A 24,318-nucleotide genomic window follows, 5' to 3' on the forward strand; every position below is an offset into this window, starting at 1 on the left:
GTACATATTGGTTTTAATCATTCAGAAATTACAACACTATTTCAGGGTACCCAAAAGTGTTGGGACAGATGTATCAACTGTCCAAATTAAGCACTCGTTCCTTTGCACAATCCCATAACTGCCGGAAGTCTGCAAACCATTGACCGCACCAGATGCTGCATATCTACTCTGGTGATGCTCTGCCAGGCCTGTACTCCAGCCATCTTCAGTTGTTTGCTTTAAGGATGTTTTGCCTAAAATCAACAACTTTCCACTTTTTTGGGCCTGAAAACCTTCCTAGTTAGCTATGACAGTATGTTTTGTGTCATTGTTCTGCTGTTTGGTGAAGCACCAGCCAATGAGTTTTGATGTATTGTACTTGGGCTGCCAAGATGTTTCAGAACACTTCAGAATTCATCCCGCTGCTGCTGACAGAAGCTACACCATCAATGAAGTCAGTCACAGTGAGCCAGTCACAGTGGAAGCCATGATACATGCCCACGCTTTAACTCCCCCTTTCCAGAACTTTGCAGGCTCTTTTAGGTACTTTTTAGCAAATCGTAACCGTGGCCATCCTGTTTCTGTGGCTAACTAGTGGTTTACACCTTGCAGTCTATAGTCTCTGTACTTCTGCTGGTCTTCTGTGAACATTTTACACACACATTTTACAGAAGACTTGAAAAGTGAATGATGGTAGACCCATCTTGTCATGCCGTTTTGTCTTTGGTTGGATGAGGAAAATCAAACATCTCAGTGTGCACAGTCAATAGCTGCCATTGAATTACTTGGAAAGTGTTTTAGTCAATTATTTTTCGATCACTGCTATTACTGTTACTGCTCCATCTGTGCATGTCTGAAAGTGGAAATCAATAAAATAAACTGCTCACATTAAGGACATACAGTTGTGAAGACGTTTCATTCCTGTAAAATGTTTCTGTGAAAGAACACTCTGACAGCCCAAACAAACATCACCACAGCATGCAGCAGCAAGCACAAACAACTACGGAAGAGCTGCGCTGCCAAGCAAAATAAAAATAAAAAGATTCTGTCATTTTTGATGAGATACTTACCACGTGAGAAAACGATCACCTTTATAGGTGATACAGAATTTATCTCTTAATAAGCAAAAACTCATAATAATTTGAATAATGTCACCCTCATTTGATGATTTATTTTATGTCACCCTCACCAGTGTTTAATGGAGACCGAATATAATTAAGACTAGGCTATTATTAGAAATGTTATGGTAGTTAATGACTTCCTTGTTTACATTAAGACTATGGTAAGCTACACAACCGCACTGTCAGACTGGATTAGAAGTATACGGGTCAGACAGCAGTTCTTCCTGGCATTAGCTATTCAGCAGGTAAGAAAACACATTTTTGTCCAAAAGCAAACTTTCTAATCAATGTTCCAATGTGATAGGCCCAGAGTTCACCCCATAGTGCCTGGGAAGCTCCAAGTATTGCAAACGAATCCCTCTAACACCAAGTCTGAGAGGAGGCGGAACCTGAGACATCTTCTGCCCCTCAGCACTACGTCTCCTAAAGACACCCGCTTTCCCCTCTACTGTGTCCCTAAGAACTTCTATTGCCCCCCTTGTACTGTTTCTCTGTTCCTCCAGTATAAAAAATAAAATCAAAAAAATAGGTTAATAGGTTTTAGAAGAAGTGATACAAGAAGGTTTTTTCCTTCTATCAATGGCCCCGGGCCTGAGCTAGATTACTCTTCCTGCCACGAATGGTGGACTGATGATTCACATGCTTAGCATTCAAATGTATTGATTGTAAGTCGCTTTGGAATAAGGCATCTGCTAAATGCCAACAATGTGGCCAGCAGGCAGCTAACATGACTTCATGTCTTCCTTGTGGAAACAGTTTGATGAAGATGTCATCCAAATTGTGGATGTAAGTTTGAAAAGAGAGGCTGAGAGGAAGCTTTACAAGCCATGTTAACGATCTGGATGGAGAGCGAGGTGCCTCCCAGTAGAGGTTGGATGTAGGGGATTCGCAGCCCGGTCTTTAATCATCACAGCCTTCAGTCATTTGGGCATCGAGGGAGAGAGGAAGAGGAGAGCCGTCCGCAGTGTTTTCACCGTTTCTCAGCACGAGATCTAGATATACTTGCAGTATACAGAGTAGATTGTCCTACCAAGACACTTAGATTTAGATTTAGTAATCAAAAAATGTATTACACCCCTATACTTTCTTTTATTTCTTTTTTTGTTTCTTTTTATTTTACTACTCAATCTTTTCAGTTTGTAAAGCGGTTTTGAGTGTCTAGAAAAGCGCTATATAAGTCTAATGTATTATTATTATTAGTAGTAGTAGTAGTAGTAGTAGTAGTAGTAGTAGTAGTAGTAGTAGTAGTAGTAGTAGTAGTAGTAGTAGTAGTAGTAGTAGTAATAGTAATAGTAATAGTAATAGTAATAGTAATAGTAGTAGTAGTAGTAGTAGTAGTAGTAGTAGTAGTAGTAGTAGTAGTAGTAGTAGTAGTAGTAGTAGTAGTAGTAGTAGTAGTAGTAGTAGTAGTAGTAGTAGTAGTAGTAGTAGTAGTAGTAGTAGTAGTAGTAGTAGTAGTAGTAGTAGTAGTAGTAGTAGTAGTAGTAGTAGTAGTAGTAGTAGTAGTAGTAGTAGTAGTAGTAGTAGTAGTAGTAGTAGTAGTAGTAGTAGTAGTAGTAGTAGTAGTAGTAGTAGTAGTAGTAGTAGTAGTAGTAGTAGTAGTAGTAGTAGTAGTAGTAGTAGTAGTAGTAGTAGTAGTAGTAGTAGTAGTAGTAGTAGTAGTAGTAGTAGTAGTAGTAGTAGTAGTAGTAGTAGTAGTAGTAGTAGTAGTAGTAGTAGTAGTAGTAGTAGTAGTAGTAGTAGTAGTAGTAGTAGTAGTAGTAGTAGTAGTAGTAGTAGTAGTAGTAGTAGTAGTACCACCGATGCAGCAGAGAGGGCCTCAAAGTGGCTGTGGGAGAGCCATGGAGTCATAGATAGCATAGCTAGCCAACCGGACACAAGCTGGGGTCTGATCTTCCCCGGCTGGGTCACCTGGAGGAGGGTGTATTGTAAGGTTTGGGGATCGCTCTACTGTTGAGCGACCCTTTGGCGCCCCCTTTGATGTGTATTTGTTTCTCTGTCTGTCCTAATGTCTGTGATTGATAACAGCTGTGAATGATTAGTCTTGGTCTATTTATGTTCCCCTGTGTTTTCCCTCAGTGTCGGTTGTTCACTTCATGTACGTGAGTGTTATGTCATCAGGGCCTTATCGTTCCTCGCCGTATAGGAAGTTAAGTATTGTTTGACTGTTGAGATTGTTTTAACTGCATTGCGCACTTATTAGTATTTTTGGAGACTAGCTTTCTCCTACTTTTGTTTGTGCCGCTTATAGTTCGGATGGATTATTGCCCGATTGCTCAATAAAGAGTACATTTATTTTTTTATTCTACTTTCGCATTCCGCCTCCTGTGTTCTGCACTACATCTGGGTCCAACACTAGAATCACTTCTAACAGTGTATGATGTTGGAAGACCCGAAACACCCGATGATTCCAGGAACATCACTGAAGATGTGTCCAGAGGCATCAGCAGATGTATGTACACAGCAGCGATTTTAATAGAATAGAATAGAACACAACACAACCTTTCACATGTTTTTGGTGCAAGTAATTTACCTGAAGCCGGTTACTCGACGAGCAGTGGTGGTTTGTAGAGAAGAATGCCTCCAGAGAGTATACTCTTGTGATGAGACTGTCTTTTATTTGTGTTGTCTTCTCAGGACAGAAAACGATCTGCATCCACCCACTTGAGGCCTTTGAGTTGTATCTGTTCTTAACGCTAGAACAGCCATGAGGGGTAATTTGACCGTGAGTAAAGAATAATGTTATATCTTTGCACTCGATCAAATTTCAGGACCGTCCTTTCATGACTTTTCCTAGATATGTGCGTTCTACCACCCAGTATCCTTACATTTTCAAAATCACATCAGGATAAGCTAATATAAAGCTATTTTGCAGTTTTTCTGTGTAGGAAGCAGGCTAATTTACAAGCGGCCAACTAGTGGTCGTTGTGTGTAAATAGCAGCTTGAGCATTGTAAAAAGGGGGTCTTTTAGTAGGTAAAAAAGGCACGGCTGTTCTAGTGTTAAGGGCTTACATGTATAATGCCAACCTGTAGGTCACTCTTCACTAAGGGGTCTACTAGCCGCTGTTCAGTGAAGCAGGCACACATGTCAAAATATGCTGTCCACCATCACCCCTTGACAGAATGCTGCAAAACTAATGTACCTTCTCTAAGAAGGGTTAGGAAATAGGTTATGACAATGACTATGAGGTGGTGAAGAACCCTGGGTCTCAGACCTGCGAGGACTCTGGACTCACTCGGCTAAAGGACACACGACAGAACAGGAGGCCACCGTAGACACTCTAGCCTCAACATACTGAGTAAGAACACCATTACTACTCTCACTGTATCACTGTCAGTGCTGCCAGGTCAGGGGTCACGTGAAAACAGCTCTCTCAGATATCTTTTTAGATGCTGTTGTCTGGATGACTGATGGGTGCATCCTGCGGATTCCTAAATCCTGAGTCCTCAGAAGGAAGTTAATTTGAGGTAGACCTGTGATGCCAAACATCTGACATGTAACTATCAACACATCTGGAGAGGATAGGATATTCAACCTCAATGTCTACAGATGTCTCTTCCTTGTATGTAACCTACTTTCTGAATTAAGAGTGAGAGTCCCTCTCTCTCTTCCCTGGTTGTGTGTCTCCATAGTGCCTCCTGTGATCAAGGGGAACAGGGATATTGCTGTGGATTTCCACACTGTTCTACAAGGCTTCATCAGCAGTGTGTCGCCACTGGTTCCAACTGAGCTGGTTGAACAGCTGTCTCCTCACAGATAGAAATCTCTCCGCTAGACAGGAGTCTGGGAATCTGGAGACTCCCATTGTATATTGTTCTAACGTACACTATTCCGATTCTATTTAATTGTCATTGGCATAGTACAGTGTACAAAAGTACAGTGACGACAAAATGCATTTGGCATCCAGCCAGGTGCAATAGTGCAAGCCATAGGTGTGTACAGATATATGTACAGACAGAGGCAAGGTATGTACAGTAGGATGTGCAATGTATATTGTACATAAGAATGACAATTTAAATGAGAATAGTCACTTAGATATTGTTGTGTATTGGGTATTAGTATTGTATTGAGTAATGTGTCATTCCATTTTTGTCATGATTGACAAACAGGGCTACTTTAGCTCACATCTCATTTTTCTCAAGATTGGGCACTCTACTGAAACTGCTCTCCTTGCTGTCACGGAGGCCCTCCACTCTGATCTAGCTTCCTCCCTCTCCTCTGTTGTAAACCACCCAATCCTTTTCTCCACCCTCTCAGAACTGGGCATCTCTGGCTCTGCACTCTCCTGGTTTGAATCCTACCTGGCTGATCACTCTTACCAGGTGATGTAGAGAGGATCGCTGTCCTCCCCGTGAGCCCTCACCACTTGGGTCCCCCAGGGCTCCGTCCTAGGGCCCTTACTGTTCTCCCTCATTACCAAATCTCTCAGCTCTATAATTTCCTCACATGGTTTCTCCTACCACTGCTACGCAGACACCACTCAACTCTTCCTGTCTCCCTCCCCCTCCTATTTCTTCCCCTTTCCTCCCTTTAGAAAAAATACCACCGCTCATCCGTGAACAGACTTTCCTGTGGTGCTGGAACTGAAGAGTATCAAGAGTGCAAAATAACAGCATCCGCACACTAAAAAACACTGTGCAAAAAAATTATGTTTATTGTTTTATCTTCAGGCATAAAGCAGAAAAGTGAATGCAGTGGTTTTAATGTTTCAAACAACATCACTTGATTTAGCCAATGCAATGACCTGTGTCAAAAATGTCACCTAGTGACTAAGCATCAAGGGAATTGTAGTCTTAGATTTAGTGGACTACAAAAACAAGTGTTCATGACACAGGAAATAGAGGAATGCTACAAACATTGCAGACATCAGGAAGTAGCCATCATATAGCATAGAACATATACATCTAAAGTAATTTATTCATAGCATAACACTCATGTCAAAATCCTCATTTAGACCTAGGGGTTGTAGAGTTTCTAGGGTATGGATCCAAAAAAGCTCTCTCTGGCATAACCTCCTGTCAACATCCTTCCCTCTCTGAAGAATGATCTGCTCTATGCCCTGGAACCTAAGGGAGGAGATGGGGTGGGGGGGTTATTAAAATGACAGGCTACGGGGTCGTTCACATCTTTTCGTCTTATGGAACTTTTGTGTTCACTGATTCTTTGTTTGAGGGGACGGGTGGTTTTACCAATATAGATTTGGGGCATTGTAACATATAAACATTCTTTGTGTTACATGTGATTACTTCCCTTACTGGGATTTTCCCCCCTGTTCTAGGTATCTAAATTCATTGGTTTTATAAGTATTGTGGCACTGGGCACAGTTGCCACAAGGGTAGTTTCCCTGTTTAAGGGGAGCCAGAAGAGTTTGTTTAGGGTTAGGCAATATGTTGGCTGTAACCAATTTATTCCGCAGGTTATGTCCTCTTTTATAAACAAAAAGAGGTGGATCCGTAAAATGTTTGGTGAGGGCTGGATCTGTAGTCAAGATATGCCAATATTTCAGGATAGTGTTCCAATATGAGCCTGAGGAGTGATGACACAAGACACAGAATAATATTTCACTTTTCTCCCTGTCTTCCACCGTAGACCCAGGCTACACCTTAACTGTTCCTCAGATTCTGTGAATATCGTGGAAAAGTTCATTATTTTCAGTAATTTAATTCAAAGAGTGAAACTTTCACATATTCTAGATTCATTACACATGAAGTGAAATATTTTAAGCTTTTGTTTTAATGTTGATGATTACGGCTTAGAGTTCATGAAAATGTACAAAAATCCAGTATCTCAAAATATTAGAATATCACATAAGACCAATCAAAAAAGGATTTATAATACAGAAATGTCGACCTTCTGAAAAGTATGTTCATTTATGCACTCAATACTTGGTCAGGGCCAGCTCCTTTTGCACTAATTACTGCATCAATGTGGTGTGGCATGGAGGCAATCAGCCTGTGGCACTGCTGAGGTGTTATGGAAGCCCAGGTTGCTTTGATAGCGGCCTTCAGTTCGTCTGCATTGTTGGGTCTGGTGTCTCTCAACTTCCTCTTGATAATACCCATTAGATTCACTATGGGGTTCTGGTCGGCGAGTTGGATGGTGAATCAAGAACAGTAATACGATGGTAATTAAACCAGTTCCTCCCTTCCCACCCTCTGACTCAAGGGTGGAAACACGTGTCAGCAGTCACACTGCCTGGTCACCACGTTTCACCATCCTGGCACTCTGCTGGTGGCCTCTTCCCACTGCAGTCAGAACTGCACAGTCACTCCCTGTCTTCCACCGTGGACCGAAGACACCAGGCTACACCTTAACTGTTCCTCAGATTCTAATTTGCAGTCTGCTAGAAAGGAGACAGTTGATAAAAGGATCTCAACTGTCTCCTTTCTAGCAGACTGCACACAAAACTGTCCCTTCATTCAAATGTGTGACAGCAGCTGGAGAAAGCGGGAACAAGTCAGCAACTGACCAAATGTTCAGACTTTTATTCAGAAAAATTTAAATAAATGTCAACGTTGTTGAAAATCAATGACACACTCGCTAGTCAAGCCAAAATATTCCAATGCAATGCATTTGGTGAGTGATCCCCACTACGACCTAGTTAGTGTAGAGTACTGGGCATTACTTAGTATACATAGCATCGACCAATTAGATTGGAATATGGTAAAAGATAGACAGTGACTGATTTAGTCAACTGTATACTGTAACATTTTTAAGGACAATAAATGTTTACCATTCGTGCAAGAACAATATATTTATTATTGGTTTCTCAACAAGCAACACTTGTATAATAACACTCAATAACAGTTTGTTACTTCATTGTCAACAGCAAAACAACTCCATGTTTCCAAGTAACATTCCTCATAGAACAAGATGTGACTTTGTAGCTTAAGTTTGAAAAATATTCTAACAATACAAAGTTTTACAAATAATAGAATTTGTCATTAAGTGACCTGTCCATCTGCTCCGCTAATGGCATCTTTCAACTCCAATCCCTTCACGCCTACTCAACCTGACTAATATAAAACAACTAATGAGAAGGTGAACATAGATAATCTTGGTGCCAATGTGGTGTTCCATTATTTAATTGACTTGAAGTACATCTTAAAATAAACAGTGTTATTTATCATAAATGTTAAAGGAGACCATATTAAATATAGGCCTGGAAACACTGACATCATATTACTTGGAATGCAATGTATAATATGTGAGTCTGGTGAAAAAGTCCTCAAGTAGGGCAAAGTCATTTTTTTATGAAAGTGCAGATTGTAAGCTTTCAAATTATGTCATACAGGTGCATCTAAACACATCTGAATAGTGGAAAAGTTCATTATTTTCAGTAATTTAATTCAAAGAGTGAAACTTTCATATATTCTAGATTCATTACACATAAAGTGAAATATTTTAAGCTTTTGTTTTTTGCTTTAATGTTGATGATTACGGCTTAGAGTTCATGAAAATCCAAAATCCAGTATCTCAAAATATTCAAATATTACATACCGACCTTCTGAAAAGTATGTTCATTTATGCACTCAATACTTGGTCAGGGCCAGCTCCTTTTGCACAAATTACTGCATCAATGTGGTGTGGCATGGAGGCAATCAGCCTGTGGCACTGCTGAGGTGTTATGGAAGCCCAGGTTGCTTTGATAGCGGCCTTCAGCTCGTCTGCATTTTTGGGTCTGGTGTCTCTCATCTTCCTCTTGATAATACCCATTAGATTCTCTATGGGGTTCAGGTCAGGCGAGTTGGCTGGCCAATCAAGCACAGCAATACGATGGTAATTAAACCAGCTACTAGTAGTTTTGGCAGTGTGGGCAGGTGCCAAGTCCTGCTGGAAAATGAAATCAGCATCTCCATAAAGCTTGTCAGGAGACGCAAGCATGAAGTGCTCTAAAATCTCCTGGTAGACGGCTGTGTTTACTCTGGGCTTGATAAAACACAGTGGACCAACACCAGCAGATGACATGGCTCCCCAAATCATCGCTGACTGTGGAAACTTCACACTGGACTTCAAGCAACTTGGATTCTGTGCCTCTCCAGTCTTCCTCCAGACTCTGGGACCTTGATTTCCAAAACGAAATGCAGCATTTACTTTCATCTGAAAAGAGGACTTTGGACCACTGACCAATGGTCCAGTTATTTTTCTCCTTAGCCCAGGTAAGACACTTCTGATGTTGTCTCTGGTTCAGGAGTGGCTTGAGACTAGGAATACGACACTTGTAGCCCAGTTCCTGGGTACGTCTGTGCGTGGCGGCTCTTGATACGCTGACTCCAGCCTCAGTCCACTCCTTGTGAAGCTCCCCCAAGATCTTGAATCGGCCTTGCTTGACACTCCTCTCAAGGCTGCGGTCATCCCTGTTGCTTGTGCACCTTTTCCTACCACACTTTTCCCTTCCAGTCAACTTTCCATGGATATGCTTTGATACAGCACTCTTTGAACAGCCAGACATTTCAGCAATGACCTTCTGTGGCTTACCCTCCTTGTGGAGGGTGTCAACGAGTGTCTTCTGGACAACTGTCAAGTCAGCAGTCTTCCGTATGATTGTGATTATGTGTACCGGTACTGAACCAGACTGAGAGATTTAAGGCTCAGGAAACCGTTGCAGGTGTTTTGAGTTAATTAGCTGCTTAGAGCTCTTCTCAGGACCGTGTGAGGTCTACAATGCTCAGACATATTTATATTTTCCACAATATTCTAATATTTTAAGATACTGGGTTTTTGATTTTCATGAGCTGTAATCATCAACATTAAAACAAAAAAGGCTTGACATATTTTACTTTGTGTAATGAATCTAGAATATGAAAGTTTCACTTTTTGAATTAAATTACGGGAAATAATGAACTTTTCCACAATAAACATTTTTTGAGCTACACCTGTACATGAAATCTGAAAATAGTTGAAGATAAGCTTATTTGAATGTTGGTACACCTCCTCGACAATGGTACATTTGGCATACTGTGCAGTATGTAGTGTGTAGAAATACAATGTAATGTGATTAAGTCAGAAAATGACTGCTCTCTCTTTAAGTTCAACACCGCTGTGTCTGTGAATGTCTGCTGGAGTCAAACAAACACTGTTGTATACCAGAAAATAAGCAGTCAAGAAAAGCACTGCATCTGTCAAAGCTTTTGTATGTTTTATAAAACGTTCCTCTTTGTCTCTTGTTTTCCCAAAACATCTGAGTAAGACATAACAGGAAGTGAAAAGCGAAAAGGCGTACACCGAAGCCTACAGAACTCATATCCAGGTCTCTGGCCATTGTCCATCATCTGTCCACTCCTCTGGTGGATGAGTGCAACTAACAAGCACCTGTCGTGAGCTTAGAATGATAAGGTTCTATCTCAGTTTAGGGCAGTTCAGAGATATTGAGCGTCAAAGTTTTTACATTCCATTATGTTTGGTGAGATGGAACCTTTGTATTTTATGAATTACTAACTCAAAAATGTCAACATTTTAAAAATAACACCACACAGGCATTAATAAACACCTAATGGATCAGGTTATGTAAAAAACTCAATTTTGACAAAAATGGAGATAGAACCTTATAATTCTAATGTCACGCTGTGTTGAAAGCTCCTCACTTCATCACCACTGAGAGATGAGGAAAGGAGAGAGGAATGAAGCATGGGCAGGCTAGTTAGCTTTGACTCTCGGAGCAAGTCCCTCCAGTTTTCCACCCCGGCTCTTCGTAGCCTGATTGGAGCAAGGCTGCTGACATTGTTGATGTTCCTTGCTTGGTATACTGTATGTGCAGTCTAGTTGATTCTACTCAACTATCTCATCTTATCGGAGATGGGGTTTATTCTCTGCTGGTTTGAATAAGTATAGCAAGCTGAGGGCATTGAAGGTTTAAGCCCTATGTGTCTCCCCAACGGTGCATCAAAAGTCCATTACAGCAGAGTTGCATGGTGCACTGTGAAGTGTACATGTACAATGGTGTGGGTGTTACAACGCAACTATAGCAGGATGAAACCAACATGGTTGTTACAAAAGAAAAACATTTTTTTGAATTTTTTCAGAATTCTGCATACTGGATTCTCCCTTTCCTTTCAACGAAACACCATTACATGTAATTTGTCCTAGAAACCCAACTTGTATTAGTAATTCAGTCAGAGTCAGATGTAACGTAATGTTAACTTGTGTTAGTTGGTCACTCATATGACCACTTGTGTTGAGTTTGTGCGTGTCAATAACTGTTAGAAATAATCATTGGGAATAAATATTTCACCTGTCATCTAATTGTTCAGTGCTTTATTTTCATATTCTACACTGATACAACCTAATGTATTATGGCAGAAATAAGAATATTCCAGAATGTCAGTAGTATTCCCATAATGATCTCCACGGGCTGCAATGATGTGTTTCATTTTTGTTCCTGTCTGCCTCTATAGTTAACATCCAGCTGATGTACATAATTCTGTCATCACAATACAACTGTGGTATTATACTTTTATTACTGAATTCAATAAACCCTTGGTCTCATTGTTAAAAAATGATAATAGGTGCTTTAAAAGTGAACAGCAAATTCACTTAACTGGCCCCACCCTGTGATGATATCAACATTTTTGACTTGGCTGTGCCTCCTAAATAAAATAGATACATTGATGAAACACTAAATCTTCTAACTAACTGATTTCAAGCCTTCTTCACTTGTAGTTCATCAACATTGGTTGACACAATGTCTACAAGACATCATACTGTTGTATGGTATACTGCACAACTTAAAAATAATAGGACTTTTATTTATTTTTACAATCTAAGACCTTACACATTGTCAAACGTTATTGTAGTCACTTATTGAGGTGGCGTCAACTCAAGTCATGTTGTAATGTCCGTCCTTGGTGAGACTGGTGAGACTGTACCAAAGATGTACCAAAGATGGCAACAACACAATGTTTGTTCCTTAGTAAGTTTTAATAAAGTAGTTACTGTGCGTCTAAAGTCAATAACCAGCTGACACAGATACATTTTCCCATTACACTGTAGAAAGGCAGGGCCATTTATAAATGTAAGACCTCACATATCGTTGACCATTACAGCGCAAAGTCATTAAATAATATTATATTACATATTTTCAGTTTCTGGCTGATGTTCATTTGGTTGTGGAGTTGTTTAAGTGGTAATGGAACGCATGACAAGAATTATTCCCAGCGTTCTTCTTAACAACACCTCATTTAGATAGGAGAGCTACCATAAACACATGCTCTAGGGTTGAGCTTAATGGCTGAGCTTATGGAAGCACCTTGTGTAACGTACACCACCTGCACGCTACCTGGCTTTATTTCCTTGGGTACTGTCACCATGACAGTCCCAGTAGAGGTCATTTGCATACTTTATACCTCTAGGTAAAAGGGGACAGGGGAGGAGGAGAGGGACTGAGAGGAGAGAGAAGAAAGAAAGTGACTTTGAGTTTGAGCCACTAAGAACACGCCGGTTTGAAATTAGCAACTGGCATATTTTTGTCGGGGAGCCCTTAAGATGTTCTGAAGACAATTATATTTACAAACAGCTAAGAGAGGTAGGTTCTGTCGCTACACCATGTTCTAATGATGCTCTGTCCTGTTGTTATTGCTGTTTAGTCTTTTCTCCTGGGTCGTGTTGCTACGACTGGTACTGTAAGTACATAATACAATAGTCACTGATTATGGCTTCATTAGTATAAGTGCAGTGTGATTGTGTGTCTCGTTAAGCTTTCACACTGCAGATTGTAAAACAAATGTTCAGGATGTTCTGATACATGTAAACAACATTTCCAATACATACTTAGACCTATGGTATGTATGTAATTCTATACCTGGAAATCAATGAGGTATCATTTTAAGTCCAGCATTACCGACCAGTATGTCAGATACAGATATGGACTTATTTGATATCCTCAGTTTGATAAAACAGACAATACAGCCAGCTACACATGCCACTGGCATTAATCTGAGTGAAAGTCGGTGATTCACTTAGATTCTTCCATGCTGTGTATCTAATTACATAATTAGCTGTGTAAGCTATATGTGAGCTACCACAGGAGGTGATGAGGCAGAGAGACAATAATACCAACGCACTGAGTAGCCTATGGACTTTGGCCTTTCAGAGTGACATACTGAACTAAATGATTTACCCAGGCCATGGTGGTATTGGCAGTGTGTAGATACTGTGACACAAAAGTCACCTCAGATACAAACAGCACATAAATAATGGTCTCATGTATTCACATGTGCACTTGTCAGGACAAGAAGATTCATGAGTGAGTATTGTGATGGTGTCACATATCCTATTTGCTTTGATAAGTCTAATGTAGACATGTTGATTGTGTTCTGTCAGCCCCTAACCCTCAGGAATTGCATTTGGTAACAGGAGACAAAAGTGTGAGTCAAGATGGCGTCATGTCTTATCTGTAATATCTACGTCTAATCTCTCCGCACATGATCGGAAAAAGGCTTCGTAGCTGCCAAGCTACCGGTTATTAGTTACTTATACAACAGTTAGTTCCGACCAAGTCATTTGATTGGACAAGAGGCATTCCATGAGTGCTGATATACAGTATAACAGCACTGGGACTTTTAACTATATGTATCACTCCGCCGCACAGATGTTCTACTAAATGACCGTTAATTAGACTACCGTACATGTTTGTGTTCAGGTTGCGGCCTCGTACCTACGACCGAATCACAGCCGTGCTGATATTCAGTATAACACACTCCCTCTTGTGTGATATTGCTTAATTAATGCAGATTGACAGGCAACACTTTTTTCAACATACAGCGGGGGAAATAAGTATTCAACACATCGTCATTTTTTAAATTCAGCATAGGCCTACAGTATTTCCATTGCAGCTATTCACATGACATTTAGAGCACACATTTTAACTCAATAAAACTACACAGCTAAAGAAATTATAACACTCCAATCCATGAAAAAAAGTGTGTGTATTATGGGCAATAAAGGGGAATAGCACAGGAAAGAAGTATCGAACATGCTAACTGAAATGTATTTAATACTTGATGGAGAAGCCTCTGTTTCCAATGACAGCTACAAGACGCTTGCTGTACAAAATAACTCATCTCTCACAGCGACCCCCTTTTTACAATGCGCAAGCTGCTATTTACACACAACGACCACTAGTTGGCCGCTTGTAAATTAGCCTGCTTCCTACACGGAAAAACAGCAAAATAGCTTTATATTAGCTTATCCTGATGTGATTTTGAAAATGTAAGGATACTGGGTGGTAGAGCGCACATATCTAGAAAAAGGAGCGTCCTGAAATTTGATCGAGTGCAAAGATATAACATTTTTCTTTACTCACTTTAATCATGGCTGATTAAGTGTTAAATATTGACGATTCGGGGGGAATCTTGATCTTCAGTTCCTTCCACAAATGTTCTATTAGATTTAGACTCTAGGCCAGTCAAACAGCTTCATTTTCTTCCTCTTGAACCAGTTGAGTCTCCTTTGCAGTATGTTTTGGACCGTTGACCTGCAGGATGATCCACCCACGTCTGATCCTCAACGAAAAGTTAGATTGTTGTGCCCAGTAATCTACAGACTTCTCCAAATGTTCTGTAGAAAAGTACAAACAAGCTTCAACTTGCCTTTTCTTCACTAATGGAGTCTTCCGGGGTGATCGTGAATGGAGACCGTGGAGGTGGATTGCATTGCCTATTGTTTTCTTTATGACAACTGTACCCACTGCTTCCAAGTCTTCCTGGAGCTCTGCTCAAGTGAAATCTTGCTAGGAGCTCCTGCGCGTGGCCGGTTGATGGTCGAGTGATGTTCCTTCTTGCAGATAATAGCTTATAAGAACATGTAGATGTTGAGAAATCTGTCGGTACCCAGTGCCATTACTATGCTGCTACACAATCTTGTTGCAAACGTCTTCGGAAGACTCTTTGCCTCTACCCACCATGAAATGTTTCTTGCAGGAAAGCTTGGTGATACATTATTTGTTTACTTGCATTCAGAGGTGGGAAAATCCTTTTTCGAAAAGTAAAAATACCCACCAACATGCACTATCCCAGCTGATTCTAATTAGGAGAACTCATTAGTGGCATAACCTGGTTTAGTGCTTTTTCTTAATATTATGTTCTATACTTTTTTTCCTGTGTCATTCCACTCTATTGCACATAGCTTTTTTATGGGTTGGAATGTTACAATGCCTGGTCTATATTTCATGTGAATAGCTGTAATGGAAATATGTATGAGGTGTTCAATACTTATTTCCCCCACTGTATAAGTTATTAAGTCATCAAATGTCATTAGGACTTTGTTGCAGTAGATTCAATATTCCATGCTTCTGTAAAATATTTGGAGCTTAATGATTTTATTGGCTACAGAAATACATAATCTGTCTACACCAATTAGCTGAGTGTCCTTCAGTATGTTGTGAATAAGGAGTGAGCTTCGTCATTGCCAGTTCAGGGACATCATTGTAATCATATTGATTATCTCTCGTTGAACTCTGTATGGTTGATTATGTGAAAATACACCATGACATACTACAGTAGTTGTAATCACTGTGCAGTACTACAGGGTCAAGACGCTCACCCTGCAAGCGGGTACCATTCAGCTAAATTAGTAGTAGTAGCACATTGTGAAATCAAAGCTTCTGTGCTGTAATTGCTTTGATGCAGAAGCAAACCCTCTTAAACCCTGACCGACAAAGGGTGTAATCTGCCACCTCTGGCCATCTTGGTGTTAGGATGAGTGGATTGATTTGATTGATTGATTGATTTTATTAGACAATCTTAAAATACAAAAATAACAATGGATCTGAAGCAGCTTCATACAATCCATTTTAAAACTATCAAGGATGGCACAACAAAGCTGAACTGCTTATTTTCATTGTGGTCCCTTTTTCCCAGTTTTCCCTATGTGTAGGCACAGCTTGTTAGCCCCTAACCAGTCTCGGACTTTCTGAAGTTCTGCCGTCAATCTTTGTTCTACCACACTTTGTGCTTTGTGGGAAACAAGTAGGGCAGAGTCGTCAGCGTACAGGAAGAGCTCACATGAGCAAGCAGCTTTAAGGTCATTGATGTAGAGACGGAAGAATAGCGGGCCCAGTATGCTACCCTGTGGGACACCACAATCCACTGAATTGGAGAGTACTCCATTAACATCATCCACCATCTGCTATCTACCTTTGAGATAAGAGCTAACCCATTTTAAAGCTGCCTCATTGAAGCCCAACGCTTTGAGCTTCGTTGATAACATTATTGTGATGGTCTACACTTTCAAAGGCAGCTCTAAGGTCTAGTAGTACCAAAACTGAGACTTTTCCAGAATCGGTGTTACATGAATGTCATTAAGGACCTTAATAACAGCTGTTTCAGTGCTATGTAGCACATGTAGAAAGCCTGATTGAAAATCGTTGAAGAGATCATTTTGGGTCACTTAATTGCTAAGTTTGATCGTGGGCAACTATTTAAATTATTTTTGAATAATCCTACAAAGACTCTTAGATTTAGATTAGTAATCTAGAAATTAATTAGACCCCTATACTTTCTTTTATTTATCTTTTGTTTCTTTTATTATTACTAATCGTTCTTTACAGTTTGTAAAGCGTCTTTGAGTGTCTAGAAAAGTGCTATATAAGTCCAATGTATTATTATTATTATTATTATTATTATTATTTTATTTATTTTTTTTCCTGTAGAGGAAAGGTTTGATATGGGTCTGTAGTAAAAGCAAATATCGGTGAGTCCACCGGTGTTGCCAGATTGTCCTCCCAATTGGGCTACTTTTGATTACATTGGCCTGGATGAATAGCATTTGGGCGGGTGGGCTGGTTGAATAGCATTTGGGCGGGTGGACTGGATAAATAGCATTTGGACAGGTATATCATATTTGCAGGTTTTTTTTCTTTTACAAATGTCATTACCAACAGACATAAGGTTTAGGGGCGGGAGATGGAAATCTATTTAAGGTTGGCAGATCGGCTTATAGAAAGCTTGAAATGTACATACTGGACCTTTAAGAATGCATTTTAGAAATAAATTCACCCACTGCAGGCTCCAGTGACCTCCGTTACCAGTGAGCTTTTCCGTGTACAGTAGTGCTTAATGAAATATTCAAGGAAACCAGAGACAATTACTTGACCTAGCCGAAGCGTACTGTGACATGATAACTCAGAGTAGACCCAAAAGGTTTTATGCATGTTTTATGTGTGTTTCTCTGCCTGGCAATCTTTTACAACCAAGTTTTCACGTTTTCTTTCCAGTGTTGTTTTGGGTTAGGTTGAAAGGTTACAGTAGGTTGAAGGGTTAATGTTGTGTGTGCCTTGGGCTCACCTAGTGAATCATACTCCAAAAGGTTTTTTACACTAATAATTCAGGGGCAAATAAAATGTGGTCGACTATACTTCCATTGAAAGTGAACTTTTACAAGATACATGTACTACTACAGTATACACTTGCCCACTGTGATGTGTGGTTGGCCTTATTATTATTCCATAGGCTCTATGTTTATTTCAGCAAATAAGTCTATGTTTTCCAATAGCCTACAATATACCCTAAAGCACTGTGATCAGAACGCATGTATTTTTTGAGAGAAGATATTAGGCATTGATTAATACGTCCAGGGAAAAAAATAACTCATGTAGAGTGCATATTCAATAGCATATAGTATGCAGATTCATGTAAATGTTTTACTTTTGCGCACGCACGCACACACACACACACACACACACACACGGGCACACACATACACACATGCACACACACACGTACACACGTACACACACGTACACACACACACATACACACGCACACACACGTACATGCACACACACACACACGTACACACACGCACGCACACACACACACGCACACACACACACACACACACACACACACACACACACACACACACGCACACACATACACACACACACACACACACACACACATACACATCAAATGTGTTTACATTTGGCTAAATATCATTTTTCAGAGGCACCTGCCATACACTGACATGCTCTTGATTCTATAACATCTGCCAATCTTGTCTGTTACTAATGAGAGAACACAAAACATGACTAATTTGAAAACATCTGAGACATCATTCAGAAAAGAAAGTGTTCTGCATGGATACTGACCATTCCAACAGTGTAGTTTCTTAGCAAATGATATACAGTATGTGTGTGACCTAGGGATACACCTTTCCCTGAAGTACTAATTAAAACTAACTGTAACCATAAGCCATCCCCTTGAAGTGACCTCAGAGACTGATATGATTCATACATACAGAGGAAGAGTGCGAGAGAGTGTGATAGAGAGATAGTTAAAGGTACAGAAAAAAGAAAGATGGAGAGAGAGAGAGTAGAGAGCACATTCGGTCTTCGGAGGTGTGGATGTGCCCTTTGTAACAGGTTAGACGCATTCCCTACCCTCCTCCGTTCTGATGACAAATATCTGTTTACCCGTTCTATCAATGTGGGGGTTGAAATAATGCACTCTGATGTAGCAAGTCCCCAAATGTCAAGCATGCATCAGCACTTTTATCCTCTGGATAGCTTTAGTGAGTTTATTTTCTCTCTCTCTTTCCCCCCAACCATTCTTTTTCTACAGTAAGCCCTTCCTTGCTCTGTTCTTGAGTCCTCCTTGGAACTAATGAAATCGTTGAGGAGTCTTGAAAATTGGCACAACAACATATTTCAATTATTCACGGTTGTTCTCAGTCACAGAAAGAAAATATGTAAAATCTAGGACTGTATGGGTATTGTTCTCTCAAGAGGGCCTCTGTGTTGTGTTTGATTTTTACTCTCTGACTACAATGGACTTCTCAATCATTTCCTCTTGTTACCTGTCGTCTGAATTTCCTTTTTATGCATAATTCACAGAACAGATCTTGAGCTAGGCTACTCGACATCTCCCCTGCTTCTTTTATTTAACCTTTGCTTATCCAGGTTATTAATGTGTCATTGAGAGAGACTAGCAAAAGAGACCTGGTCCAAGACAGCAGCAGAGAGGTGGGGGAGTGGTGGTGGGGGGGGGGGGTGACTGTTCTTGAAAATGTTATTTACCCTTCACGATTGAGGTGATTTCAGCATATAGGCGGTTCCTATCTGTCCTTCTCTTTGCACGTTACTCCTTTCAAAGGACAAGGCTTGAAAGCTATGCAAGCAAACGTGGCACATACTCAATTATACAAGCACTTGAGAGAGACATGTGTTTATGCATATACAGGCGGCTGAGACGTTAAGACACAAGCACAGACAGACACAGGCTGTTTTATCCTTGTGGCATTTGTCATCCCTTAATGTCAACTCACCTCAAAGACATGGCAAGCAACTAAGCAAAGGCATTCTAGTGCCTGCAGCTTCCAGGATTATAAACCAGAGTGAACATTGCAATGTCCTGTGTGAGACAATATGTCAAAAGGTGATCACTGGGTATACAGTATATACGTGTGTATATGTATATATTTGTACTTTACTCTACTTTTTATATATAACAAACTTCTCCAGCCCATGGACACTATCTCTAACTCATTCACCACCAGCAAATGCAGCATATTTCTATCATTCATCCAAACCAATATCGACACAATACACAACCAGTTGACTGCTGCCTCTCCCACCACCCTCCCTGACCCCCATTCCAACCCCCCACGACCCCCAAGCTATCCTCTTACATCTTTCAGTACAATCACTGATTCTGACCTATCCTCCACAGTCACCAGCATGAAGTCCTCAACCTGCGCCTCTCTCCCTCCTCCCTTGTCAAGGCCTATCTCCCCACACTCTCTCCACAAACATAATTAACTCCTCCCTGTCCACCGACTTTGTCCCACCTGCCCTCAAACTCGCTGCCATTACCCCCATACTAAAAAAAAAACGGCCTCGACCCCGACAGCCCCAACAACTACCGGCCCATTTCTAATCTCACCTTCCTGTCCAAAATCCTTGAGAAAGTTGTCACTGCCCAACTTTCTCTTGGTCACTGCCCAACTGTGTTCCAAACACAGCACTGAAACAGCACTACCAATGACATACTCCTCTCTGCTGACTCTGGCCACCTCACCATCCTCATCCTCCTCCACCTCAGCGCCGCCATCAACCATTCCATCCTCCTCACCCTTTTTCAATACTCCATTGGCATAAGCGGCACCGCCCTCTCCTGGTTCCAGTCCTATCTCTCAGACAGACATGAATACATCTCAATAAATAACTGCAAATCCTCCACCGCTCCAGTCACCCACGGTGTCCCCCAGGGTTCAGTGCTAGGCCCCCTCTTCATCTTGTACATCCTTCCCCTTGGACAGATCCTCCGCAGCCATGGATTCCATTGCTATGCCGACGACACCCAACTCTACCTCTCCTCCAACACCATCTCCCCTACCACCCACTGCACCCACACTACCTGCCTCAGCAACATTAAATCATGGATGCAACAGAACTTTCTGAAACTCAACTGCAGTTGGAAGTTGACTGGAAGTTGGAAATCCTCATCATCGGCCCAAACTCCCTCACCCGTTCCACCCAGACATTCTCACTCAACATTGATGGCTTCACCGTAACCCCCTCCAACCACGTCCGCGGCATCATCCGGCATCATCCTTGACCCCACCCTCTCGCAACAGCATCTCTCTGCAACAGCATCCTCTATGGTTTACCAAACAACATCCTAAATAACCAATACGTCCAGAACTCTGCTGCCCGTCTGCTCACCTCCACTCGCTGCCGCGACCACGTGCATTTTTGCATTTTAGCTAATTTTAAGAGTGCCATAGCAAAGGGGTCTGATCACATTTGTGTGCATGTAACTTTGTTTAAGTAAGTAACTTTGCAAACACAAGTCAACACGACAAGATAGACCCGTAGACATAGCAAGAAGAGTTTATCCCGATGGAGATCTGAAGAGTACCTGTTTGGTTTGTTTGTTTGTTACCATTTGGCTGAACACTAATGATCTCTGACTCAATTAATAACTTCTTCCAGCCCCTTCCGCATTTGGGGTCCCAAATGCTCTGCACCATTAGGCCCCCTCCCTCTTTTGACCACCTGGAAGTACAGTAGACCCAACCTTCTGATGACAGTAGATAAAACATCCACGAGGTAGCAGTAAATAATGTAAACACACAAGGGGCCTACACAGGAAGAGGAAATGGAGCGTTAAATGTGGCACGTTTGTCAGGAGCAGGACTTGCCTGGGGCTGAACAGTGCATCCTGTTATCCACTTCTTGCTCACAGAGTGATAGTGTCTTTTTTAATGCTGGTCATGAAAATGAATATCGAAGTAGCCTAAAGATTATACAACGAACAGTATGCAAGTGTCCTATAGCATTAAACCACTAAGGACCTACTATACATTTGGATGATATGCTAAAAAAAATATGGGGACATAAAAGAGTGCTGATTGGGTACTCCTAAAGACAATAAATCGGATAGTTAAATGTGTCATTTAGGCTTAGAAAATCACTGTGATCTAATGAACATAATAGAATGCAGGGAGATGTTAATGACGGAACTATAATCTAATAGGGCTCAGCCCTGTTGTGCAATTATTGCATTTTTAATAAAGGTCATGATGAGAGTGTAAAATGCCAACGCAGATCAATCTGTGTTCATTATCAGTTTAATCTGTGTGCCAGGGATAGTAAAAAATACTAGTAAAGTCTTTTTACAATTAAAATGACTGTAATCTTGACTAAGATAAGTTAACTGATTACCCATCAGTTATATGTAATCATTTCTGTCTGCTAACCTTTTGTAATTCCCTAATATTAATATCCTATACTTCTGGTTCATGTTTAATTGATTAATACAATTTGGACTAAACCTGAACAAAGATGCTGAAAATGAGTGGCTTTACAAACAGTTAAATAATATCGTTTGAATAATAAAAGGTTATTACTGGAGTATCGGATGCTTTATGGGGATCTGAACTCACATGAAACATTATCTTCCAAAAGTCTAGATTAATCACCATCAAGTTTTAAAATAATAGCATATACTGTTAGGCATCATTACAAGTGACTTTATTCTCGAAGTGTGGACTGGCCAAACCTACAATTCCACAGTGATGTGCTTGTGAATATTATTGAGATTGCTAGTACAGGGGCGTAGCGGGTTAAGCGTCGACCACGTAACCGCAGGATTCCCGGTTCGATTCCGGCCGCGGACATATCCTACATGTCATCCCTTCTCTCTCTCTCTCACACCCATCCTTCCTGTCAAAGTCTCTACTGTCTCTATCAATACAAAGAAAAACAGTGGGACTGCCCCATTGCTATAGTACAATCAACCAGGTGATCGACTGTGTGATAATAATGAGTGGCAGTTGAATTTAGAGCAGTTGCACTCAAACGCCACAGTCAAGCCAAGGCGCAATCAGTGCATGTGTACAGTATCATCCCTTTATTATGATATGCATCATCACTGAGTTTCCACACAATCATTTAATAAAACGGGTGCTTTGTCAGAGAGTATACCGTGGCCTTGGGAAGTATGTGAATAGTGTTTTTTTTTGTTGCCTTTTTGATGCATGGCTCTCTGTATTAAAAGCAAACCCTGCTTTTATTCCCTTTAGGGTTTATTAAAGAGGGCGGTTGCCATAGCGACGCGTTGGCAGGATATTGCCAGGCTAAGGCGTAATGGGTCTCCTGACACAGCTCGGTCTGCTCCTGTGGAAGAACTTCACTCTCCGGAAGAGACAAAAGGTATTGGCTCCCTCCCTTATCTGCTCAAGGTTCCCACACAAAGGGGTAACACGAGGATGCAGCTCCATCCTAGCGTTAGCAACAGGGGAACTGAGGCGCTGCGAGTTAAGGAAACGTTTAGGAGGAGGATTTGGCTGGAAATGGTCTCACATGAATGTGAACTGCTTAAATTCCCTCCCTGCTTAGAGAGAAAATGAGTTGTACCATGACATGCACACAAGTTAAGAAAGTCACCTTATATTTTACAGAGATTTAGGCCTATCTCGTGTAGATGTCGTGTCACACTATGCTGTGTTTTTAACAAAGCCAGTCTGGTCTAATGGAAAGGGATGGGTTGTGAGGAACGGTAAAAGCAAAGGCTTGTTTGAAGTCCAGACCGCTTTTTCTACTAGTACAGTATATATACCGAGGCTAATACTTTAGCCGGTGATGACCCACAGATAGACATATTTCTATTCTTGCTTTCATAGGCAACCAATGGGAATGCAAATAGAGACGTCCTTTCAAAAAGCTCTTTGTGTGCTTCTTGGTGACTGTGTGAGTGCTTTGGCAACAACACTCAGTCTCATATTATTGTTCAAGGTCACTTAAACCATCAAAAAAGTGCTGAAAAAACACCAACTCAAGATATCCCTGAGTCACCGAGTCTTAAACTTTGTGGTGTAACAAAGTTTTTATGACACAGCTTTTTATGACTGGAATGTTGTTATGCAAATTGATCACGTGATCCATTTTCAAATTGCCCTTGCTGTAGAAACACCTGTGTGACTACATGAATTGGGCAGCAACAAAAAACACCCTGATTCCTCAGGTTCAGACTAAAAGGTATTTTATTATCTCTTCTTTGCCCAAGCCTATTCCCCCTATTCCCCGGACCCCCGTCGTTATCTCCTCACCTCTCTGTCATTACACATATCCCTTTCCTTAACACAAGCCTAATGTACCAGCTAATGATGTATGGAGGATTTAATTGGCTGTGATGTCACTTACTTGACATAAGGGTACAGGCTACTGAGTGTATGGAGGTAGTAACCACAATAGCAACACACAGATCAGAGGTCTCTTAGAAACCGCTTTATACAGCCTTCACTTATTGTTGTTTGCTGTATTGGTCCATTTTCATTTGATGTTTAATTGTTTTAAGGAGTTACAGTTGATATGTGGGCTTTGCTATGGTGATGGGGCTTGAGGGAGCATCTGCTCACCTGGTTACATTTTCAATAACCTACTGAAGTGAAGTTATCATCATTTCCAGTGTTTTGGCTTGAATTCTGTCTCCTCCAGATCAAATAGCATCACCAAAATATGAAAAATGGGGTGTCTGTTGTTTCCCAGTACTATTTCATGTAAAAAAAAAAAACTCTACTCTTTCTCAATTGCTCCTTTTTGCCCCGATGGGTGTGATTTAAGAGGTTATGCATCCATCACCCCGCCCCACTCATGTTATACTTCAAAAGGATGCATGCTCTGGGTAGTAAAACTCAATCAAATAAACCAATCTATAATAATAATACATTTGTTTTATACATTCTACATCCATCCCATTTTAGCCAGCACTAGCAGT

At 40.8% G+C, this 24,318-nt stretch overlaps 1 protein-coding gene across 2 annotated transcripts in view; it reads left to right on the forward strand.

The window, feature by feature from the left end:
- The first annotated feature begins 13,257 nt into the window (after positions 1-13,257).
- The window catches only part of LOC308172700 (phospholipid-transporting ATPase ABCA1), a 172,311-nt gene continuing 161,250 nt past the window's right edge, over positions 13,258-24,318 (forward strand). For both annotated transcript variants that reach the window (XM_080547635.1, XM_080547636.1), the window contains exons 1-2: positions 13,258-13,343; positions 22,625-22,754. In XM_080547635.1, coding sequence (XP_080403761.1) covers positions 22,689-22,754 — 66 coding nt within the window. In that variant the 5' untranslated portion in view covers positions 13,258-13,343; positions 22,625-22,688. The remainder of the gene's footprint in view (positions 13,344-22,624; positions 22,755-24,318) is intronic.

This window comes from Nansenia antarctica, assembly GCF_963989245.1.
Source record: "Nansenia antarctica genome assembly, chromosome: 17".
Taxonomy (NCBI): Eukaryota; Metazoa; Chordata; class Actinopteri; order Argentiniformes; family Microstomatidae; genus Nansenia; species Nansenia antarctica.